The sequence below is a fragment of the Bos javanicus genome, chromosome 10 (assembly GCF_032452875.1).
Source record: "Bos javanicus breed banteng chromosome 10, ARS-OSU_banteng_1.0, whole genome shotgun sequence".
Classification (NCBI taxonomy): domain Eukaryota; kingdom Metazoa; phylum Chordata; class Mammalia; order Artiodactyla; family Bovidae; genus Bos; species Bos javanicus.
The window spans coordinates 76,351,714-76,360,965 of record NC_083877.1 but is presented as its reverse complement, the minus strand read 5'-3'; the positions used below and the strand labels follow the sequence as shown (position 1 = coordinate 76,360,965).

At 47.8% G+C, this 9,252-nt stretch overlaps 1 protein-coding gene across 1 annotated transcript; it reads right to left on the bottom strand.

The window, feature by feature from the left end:
- Positions 1 to 5,203: 5,203 nt before the first annotated feature.
- Positions 5,204 to 5,690, bottom strand: LOC133254829 (small ribosomal subunit protein eS17-like). The gene has a single exon (XM_061429142.1). The coding sequence runs from the start codon at positions 5,668 to 5,670 to the stop codon at positions 5,263 to 5,265; it is 408 nt and encodes a 135-aa protein (XP_061285126.1). The 5' UTR covers positions 5,671 to 5,690; the 3' UTR covers positions 5,204 to 5,262.
- Between the last annotated feature and the right edge of the window lie 3,562 nt (positions 5,691 to 9,252).

Genomic DNA, 9,252 nt, shown 5'->3' with positions numbered 1-9,252 from the left:
GCCTGGTAGGCTACAGTCCACGGGGTCGCAAAGAGTCGGACACTCCTGAGCGACTTCACTTTCACTTTCTGTCACTTCAGTCATGTCTGACTCTGTGACCCCCTGGGCTGTAGCCTGCCAGGCTCTTCTGTTCATGAGGATTTTCCAGGCAAGAATACTGGAGTGGGTTGCCATTTCCTCCTCCAGGGGATCTTTTCGATGCAGGGATTGAAAATGCAGCTCCTGCAGCTCCTACATTGGCAGGCGGATTCCTTACCACTTGAGCCACCTGGGAAGCTAGAGGGCTTGGGTGGTAGCTTCAGGTGGTGCCACCCTCAGGAAGAGCAAGATTTCAGAGCTCAAGGCTGCCCTGGACTCAGTCCTGAGTGGGGGACTGAGGGCATTTCCACACTACTCATTCTCTGCTTTTAGATTCTCAATAGGCAGCACTCTCTGGATGTCCCCAGCCTAAGGAAGCAGCAGCTTCAGTCACTTCAGATCACAATCATAGAGAAGAAAAGACAGGAGGCTTAGGGCAGCCTGTCAACAGAGCTTTCTTTGATGATGGAAATGTTTTATGTCCACAGTGTGCAGTGTCCATTACGGTAGTCTCTGGCAATGTGGCTAAAGGCAATCAAGGGGCTGAATTTTTAATTTTATTTAATTGCAGTGAATGTAAATCTCAATGGCCACATGTGGCTAGAGGCTATGTATTAGACACAAAGCCTTGGAGAATATCCTTCCTTCACCCACCTCCAGGGCATGGGAGAGAAAAGGCAGGATAAATTGGAACGGAATATCCCAATCAAGGATCTACGTCAGAAAAGGCAGATGGTGTAGAATGGGAAATGGGGAAGACCCCTGGTGTCAACTTCCTTCCTAGACACAGACATCAGCTGCCTGAACTCTGACAACTGTCACCCAGCCCCACCCTGCAGAGCCATTGGCTCAGAAAAGGACCTCACAAAGGGTCATCCGAGGCTACCAGGTGGCCCCGACACCACAGTCCAGTGAGGAAGGAAATCACTTCCACACCTCCCAGTAGCCCCGTGGGGAGCTCATGGCCCCCACCCCAGGCTTCAGAATTCCCATACCCCACAGTCTTCCCCCGCTTTGGGATGCATCTCATGCCCTGCCTGAGGACCCAGTTCACATGTCCATTAATGGCCAGGTCCCTGTGGGGTTTCAGCTCCACATGTGTTGACCAAGTGCCTCCCAGATCATCAGAGGAAAAGCTGAATGTAAATAATTTCCTTTCCAAGAACAATCTGTCACCTAACACTGTGGGAAACCGTCCAAGCTAGCCAGCGCTGGTGACATGGCTCCACCCTCAGCCTCCAGCCCAGAAAGGGATCTGCTCTAGCAGGACAGTCAGAGACTAGGTGAATGGATCCTGACAACCCAGCAGAGCCCTCCACCAACCTGTAAATCAACACAAGACACAGGCCTAAGACAAAAGAAAAGAGTGAACTTGCGGGAAAGTGAGATGATTAATCAAATGCCTTTGCACTGAACTCAGATCACAGCTGCTCACAGGCATCAGAAGCCATAGTAGGGCACGGGGTTAGGTATGGGCAGGGCTGGGAGAATGCCAACAATGGAAAGTACCATGAAGGTGGATGGATGGGAGGAGGACTATGTGTCAGGCTGGTGTCAACTTGGCTTCTTTCCATGTACCTTCCATGCCATTCATGCTTCTTCCAGCTTCCAGACCATCTCAAGAAATCGGGCTTTAACTAACTCTCTTGCTGTCAGGAGAATAAAGGCAGGAGCCCAAAAGTGCATGCCCTGAGCTTGCTGTAGTCTAAGAGGGACTTAAACAAGTTATGGGTCTTCTCTGACCATAGTTTCTATATGTATTGGGGGTATCCTTTTTATTTTGTTTATTTATTTGGTTGCATTGGGTCTCAGCTGCAGCACACGGGATCTTTCGCTGCAGCACACAGGCTGTCTAGCTGTGGCACGCGGGCTCCAGAGCACACAGGCTCAGTAGTTGTGGTACGTGGTATGTAGGATCTTAGTTTCCTGACCAGGGTTCAAACCCGAGTCCCCTGCATTGCAAGGCAGTTCTTAACCACTGGACCATCAGGAAAGTCTCCGGGGTATCTATTTTTAGAAATAAATCAAGCGTACATACCCATCCAGGTTCATTGCAGCATTACTTACAACAGCAAAAAAGGTGAAAGCAACTCAAGGGTCTATCCACAGATGATGAATAAAGAAAATGTGATACATACATACAATGGAATATTATTAAGCCCTAAAAATGAGAGAAACCCTGTCACATACTACAACCTGGATGAAACTTGAGGACATCATGCTAAGTGAAATAAGCCAAGTATTGTATGATTTCATTTATATGAGATACTTAACGTAGTCAAATTCATAAAGACAGAAAATAACAAAGTGGTTGCCAGGGCCTGGAGGGAGGAGAAAGGAGGAGCTATTGTTCAATAGTTTTAGAGTTTCAGTTTTACAAGAGGAAAGTGTTCTAGTCTCTTACACAACAGTGAATACAGTTAACACTATTGAGCTGTAGACTTAATTTTTTTGTCACGATTTTATAATATGTTCTTAACACAATAGAAATTTACAATTAATTATTTTTTCCTATATTCTCTTATCATTCATTACATCATCACAAATGCCCATTACAGAAAATGTGGAAAATTGAAAAAAAATTTTTCATAAGTTTCATGAAAGTAAAACCAGTCTATCATTTCAATGTAGTACCATGGGGTTTATAGGGAATAACTAACACTTCCCTGCCTGACTCTGTTATTCCTTTCCAGAGACAACTGGCTTGACAGGTCTCAGCCCTTAGATGGTCATCACGCTCCCACAAAGGAATTGGCTCCTCAACATTGGTTTATCAACCTCAGATGCCTCTGACTCTTGCCTCAGAAAGATGAGAATTTAACCCACTAACCAACGCCCACCCTTCACCCTAATCCTCTTTATTTTTAGTCATGACAGTTATCAGTTATTCTACTGGTTATCTTTTTTTCTAAAATATTTTTTAAATTTAAATTTATTTATTTTTTAAGTGAAGGATAATTGTTTTACCAAATTTTGTTGTTTTCTGTCAAACCTCAACATGACTCAGCCATAGGTATACATATATCCCCTCCCTTTTGAACCTCCCTCCCATCTCCCTCCCCATCCCATGCCTCTAGGTTGATACAGAGCCCCTGTTTGAATTTCCTGGGCCATACAGCAAATTCCAGTTGGCTGTCTATTTTACATATGGTAATGTATATTTCCATGTTACTCTTCCAATACATGGCACCCTTTCCCCTCTCCTCATGTCCATAAGTCTATTCTTGGTCTGTTTCTCCATTATTGCCCTGTAAATAAATTCTTCAGTACCATTTTTCTAGATTCCGTATATGTGCGTTAGAATACAATATTTATCTTTCTGTTTCTGACTTATTTCACTCTGTATAATAGGTTCTCGGTTCATCCACTTCATTAGAACTGACTCAAATGCGTTTTCTTTTTTTTAATACTTTTTAATTATATTTTTTATTTTTGGCTGAGCTGAGTCTTTGTTGCCGTGCGAGGGCTTTCTCTAGTTGCAGCCAGTCGTGGCTGCTCTCTAGTTGCGGTGCACAAGTGTCTTACTGCGGTGGCTTCTCTTGTTGCAGAACACAGCCTCCAGAGTGTGGGCTCAGTAGTTGTGGCTTAATTGCCCCTCAGCAAGTGAAATCTTCTAAGACCAGGGATCAAACCCATGTCCCCTGCATTGGCAGGTGGATTCTTAACCACTGGACCACCAGGAAAGTCCCTTAATACTCATTTGTGCTGGGTTTAGTTACAACACGCAGGATCTTCAATCTTCCTTCCAGCATGGGAAGTCAGTTGCGGCCTGTGAAATCTGTTTCCTGACCAGGGATTAAACCCTTGCCCCCCTCACTGGGAGTTCAGAGTCTCAGCCACTGGACCACCAGGGAAGTCCCTCTATTGGTTATCTTGGTAACTTTAAGCAATGTGCTTAAAACTCACTTGATTACTGGCTGGGTCAATTTTTGATAGTCTCCTAGCTCTGTAAAATGAGTTTACTAGGGCCTTTTACCTATCTTTTCATCAAGATGCCCCTTCCAGCCCCAACTTCTGTCAGTTGTATGCCTATATTTATATTGTTATGTTGATAATATTCATTCCATTTTTCTCTTTCACAATAGATTGTTTCTAGGAGCTAAACATCAGCCTGCTGTGCTAACACCGTTGAGACTTTGCCAGTGCGTTTCCTCCATGTGGCGGTACTGCATTCACCATGCCGTGGGTCCACGGATGCAAGAGTTGACCTTTCAGGAGGTGAGTTTGGTGGACATGAGGAGCTCCCATTCTTGGGCAATTGCTTGGTTTCTACAGACTCCTCACAGTTAAAAACAGCAATGCAATAGCACAGAGATATGTTGTTAAATATAAGCCAGTCCCTTGTGTGTCTCCTAAAGAAAATCTTCCCAGGAGCCTGGATGGCCCCTAATTAGCAACTCACTCCTTTGAATTGTGTCATCAAATATGCAAATATTCCAGGGAGTGGCCTACACCAGGGTACAACCCAGTTTACCAGATGGCTGCCTTCCTGTGTGTCAGGAAGGGTGAGCTGGCCCTGATAAGCAAGTTTTGACACCAGGAAGGGGAGTGGGTGGCAGACCAGCCCTTCTTACTTTCTAGCTCCAGAGCAGCTCTCCAAGGCTGGGGAGGTGGGTGGTGGGCAACAGCAGGAGATCTTGAGGAGCCACCACGGCTCCAGCTGTGCCCAGAGGCAGCATCCACCTCTCCACGGCAGTGTGCGGGCCCCCAGCTGCACAGAGCCAGGGCGAGAAAGACACTAAGGGGGTAGAAGGAACCAGGGAAGAAGGCTGAGCCTCTGGGCACACTCTAAGGAAAACCAGAAGGGGCTTCAGAAAAGAAAAGTTAAAGGGGCTTCAGAAAAGAAGAGTCAAGGGATGTCCCAGCCTGTCTCTGTATTCTGGTCTAAGCTGAAGAAGGCTTTTCTTGGCTGCACTGGGTCTTCATGTGGCACACAGGCTTTCTCTAGTTGAGGAGCACAGGTTCTAGAGCACGTGGGCTCAGTAGTTGCAATTTTCTGGCTTCTCCAGTGCAACGTATGGGCTTAGTTCAGTACCAGGGATTGAACCCAAGTCCCCCACATTGGAAGGGGCTTCCCTGGTGGCTCAGGAGGTGACGAATCTGCCTGCAATGCAGCAGACCCAGATTTGTTGTTGTTGTTGTTGTCTGAGGTTTATTGAAAATATTACAGCACAGCAGAAAGACTCAAATGGCTCCACACGGTGTTTTGAAGTTCATCCCAACTGTAGTCTGAGTGACCTGCAGGTTGGACAAACTGCCAAAGTCCAAGAGCTTCAGCATTTCCTTAGTGTCAGGATCTACTTCAATGATTTCCTGATCCAGGGCTGAGACCTCAGGCACGTAATTGTCTCTCCTCTCTCTCTTCTCCTCCTGCAGCTTGATGGAGATACCTCTAACCAGGCCTCTTTGAATCCGCTTCATCAGATGTGTGACATAGCCTGCGATCTTATTGCGAAGCTTCTTGCTGGTAATAATGGCGATTTTCTCGCACACCCGCTTGTTGGTGTGGAAGTCATTGCCCCGGCGCGTGTAGTACTTCTCAGTGATGACCCGGGCCGCTTTCTTTACGGTTTTGGTGCTAATGCAGCCCATGTTGGTGGGTCCTTGGTAAAAGAGCGAGACCCAGATTTGATCCCTGGGTCCCTGCAAGGTCCCTGGAAAAGGCAATGGCAACCCACTCCAGTATTCCATGGACAGAGGAGCCTAGAGCGCTACAGACCATGGGGTTGCAAAGAGTTGGACACCACTGAGCGACTAACATGCCATGCCATGCCCCTGCACTCAAAGGTGGATTCTTAATCCCTGGACCACCAGGGAAATTCTTGCTCCCTGCTTTTTTGCCACAGCTCATATTGTTTGTGGATTGCTTGCTTTGTGTTTGTCTCCACCATATGACTGCAGGCTCTGTGAGGGTAGGGTCTGCCCTGTCTTCCCTTGACCACTCCTCATCCCCAGCACAGTGCATGGCAGGTCCTATGTGTCCGAGTTCTATCCACTGATTGAATCCAGTAGGCAAATCCTTGAGCACTGGGCTCTTTGGTTTGCAAATGCTCTTCTTCTCAGCAGATCTATAACATAACTCTTCTCTGTCCTTCCACATCCTGGCAGTGTTTGCTCCTTCCAGGTGGGCTGAATCCTTTGAAATGCTAAGAATCAAAAGGTTATAGAGTTGTCTCTTCAGCCAAAGCAAGGGTCTTAGGATTTGGTTTAAGGCGCTGGGAAAATCCAGGGCTGGAGTATTGCCCATCAGATTTCTCGGTTGTAGAGTGAGTACCTGTGAAAGAAGAGGAGTGACCCATGTGTCAGGAAAAGTGGCTTTGGGGGTCTTAATGGATATTTGACAATATTTTCTGTATTACTGGATACACTTACACCTGTTGGAATTGATGTCCATACAAGATTCCTCACTTGAGCTTTGTTCAAAATAGCACAAGATTAGAAACAACCTAAATGTCTCATCCCCTGAGAACTAGTTGAATAAATGATGGTACCTCCACATAATGGAACTCAATGGAGCCATGAAACAATGAGGAAGACATTTATGTACTGATATGGAACAGTCTCCGAGCTATATTTATTGTTAAGTGAGAAAAAGAGGCACAGAGCAATGATTCTGTAGTTGCAGGAAGGAGGCTAGGTGGTTTGGGGATACGATGAGAAGGGGACTTCTCTTTATACCCGTTCCTGCCTTTTGAATTTTGAATTATGTGACTTATCTTTTAAATATAAACACAATTGAATTTTGAAATAAATAACAACAAATGCTTCTTTTATGCCAGGCTATATCTTTCAAATTCATGTTTTAGTTCGAGCACAGCTCTGTAAAACGGAGAACATTATTCCCATTTTCCAAATAAAAAGACTGAGACTCAGAGAAACAAGGCGTGCGCCTCCATCCACACAGCCACAGAGTGGTGTAGCTGGGATCCAAGCGGAAGTCAGGTGGACATCTAGGTTTGATTGGAGGGCTGAACCTCTCTTTCTGCCTCAGTTTTCCTTCTCCCAGTAAGAGCAATGGGTGCCTCATCCCCAGGAGATCCATTTATAAGCGGCCACTAAGGACCCAACTCAAGGAAGCCTGTGCCCAGGACACAGCAGAGCTCTTAGCAGGGAGGTCTGGGAGTGAATCTAAGGCGTGTGTGTATAAGTGTGTGAGAGAGAAGGTACAGCTGTATGTGAGTGTCTGGGCAGATGGGAATGTGTGCACATGTGTGAGTGTGTGAGCCTTGTGAGAGGGTGTGTGCAGGTGTGTAAGTGTTTCTGGGTGTATGTGAACGTGTATGGGCTTGTGAGGGTGGGTGTGAGCACGTGTAAAGTATGTATGAGTGTGTGCACTGCGGCCTGGCAGAAGGAAACCAGTCACGGAGATGAGTGAGGGACACGGGAGACAGAAAGTAGAGCGGAAACCTCCATGGGGAATGGGAGGAGGAGCAGGGCGTGGAGGCTAGGGCAGGCCCAGGAGGAGCTTGGGGGAAGGTGGGGGGAAGGCCTGTGCGCTAGGCGAGCCCCTGGGTGCCTGGGGCCAGATGTCTGCAGGGCCTGTACGCCTCAGGTCAAGGGCCCAGGAAGCACCATTCCTACCCCAGGCTGGGGCCTCCCCAGACCCCATCTACACCTGATGAGGGGGGCTTATCACCTGAGACCCAGCGGAAGTAACAATTAACCAGGTAAGGAAACCTGTGTGTAGCTGGAGGTGCAGATGGAAGGATCCACATATAGCGGTTCACAAGCTGGAGGCTGCCTCCCTCTGCCCTCAGTGCTCCCTAAACAACACTCCCGGGCCACGCGCTGGAGCTCAGAGATGACACACTGCCTCTGACCCTCTGCTCCTGCGCGCCTGGAGGTGGAGGGAAGGGGTCTGAGTCCGGAGGATAGAGGGTGGGGAAGGGGATGTTTTCAGAGCAGCTTGGCCGGGCTCAGAGGGTCGAGCGTCTGCACTGCAGGCGGTCTCCAGTCCACGCAGATGTGGCCCTGGTGCCCTCTACACCTCATCCTGGCTGGATGCAGCCATCTCTCCACAGAGTCCAGGGGTTCGTGTGGTTAATGTGGCAGTCCAGCCTCTCTTCTGTCAACTGAAAAAAATACATACAATTCTCAACTTCTAGGCTGTGCATTTTCTTTTCAGTCAACATGACTGAATTTCCGTGTGTGTGTATGCACTATGTGAGCCAGTGAAAGAGGTCCTGGAATGAAGATTGTCTTGCCTTAGAACTGAGGGAAGCATCACGTCCACCTAAGAAAGCCTGCGGGTCTTCCCTGGTGGTCCAGTGGCTAAGACTCTGTGCTCCCAATACAGGGGGCCTGGTTTCTAGCCCCGGTCAGGGAACTAGATCCCACATGCCACAACTAAGACCCAGCAAAGTCAAACAAATACATATGTATCTTTTCTAAAAATAGAGAAATAAATAAATAAAGAGAGAGAGACAGCCTGAGACACCAGGATACTGAGCAGGGAAAGGCACTATTATGGGTTGAATTGTGTCCCCCCCAAAAGATTTTGAGGTCCCAGTCCACAGTCCCTGTGAATGCAACTTTATTTGGAAATAAGGTTTTTGCAGATATTCAAATAAAAATGAGGCCATCAGGGTGGCCGCTAGTCTAACACAACTGGTGTCCTAACAACAAGAGAAAATGACGGACACGCACACAGAGAGGATACAGGTGAAGATGAAGGTAGCCATTGCGGGGATGCATCCAGAGACCAGGGAGCACCAGGAATTGCCAGCGAGCCCCTAGGAACTGGGGGAGAGGCAGGAGCAGAGCCTCCGCACACCCCTCAGAAAGAACCAGCCCTCTCAGGGCCTTGACCTCTGACTCCGAGGCTCCACACCCGTGAGACAATAGTGTCTGTTGTTCTAGGCCACCTAGCTTTGGGAGCCCTGGGAGACGAATCCAGGCGCTGTGACAATGGTCAATCGCTGGTGCTTGAAGTCAGAGCTGAGCTCCACTCCCAGGGGCGCCACTTACTAGTTTTGCTGCCTCAGGCAAGTCACTCCAAGCCTCTGAGCATCCTCTTCTCATACTTCACGTGGGACTAGAAAAGAGGACAGCCTTGGATTTCCCCCATGGTTCAGTGGATAAGAATCCACTTAACTCAGTGGTAAAGAATCCGCTGCTAATGCAGGCGACCCAGGTTCAATCCCTGAGTCAGGAAGATCCCCTGCAGGAGGAAAT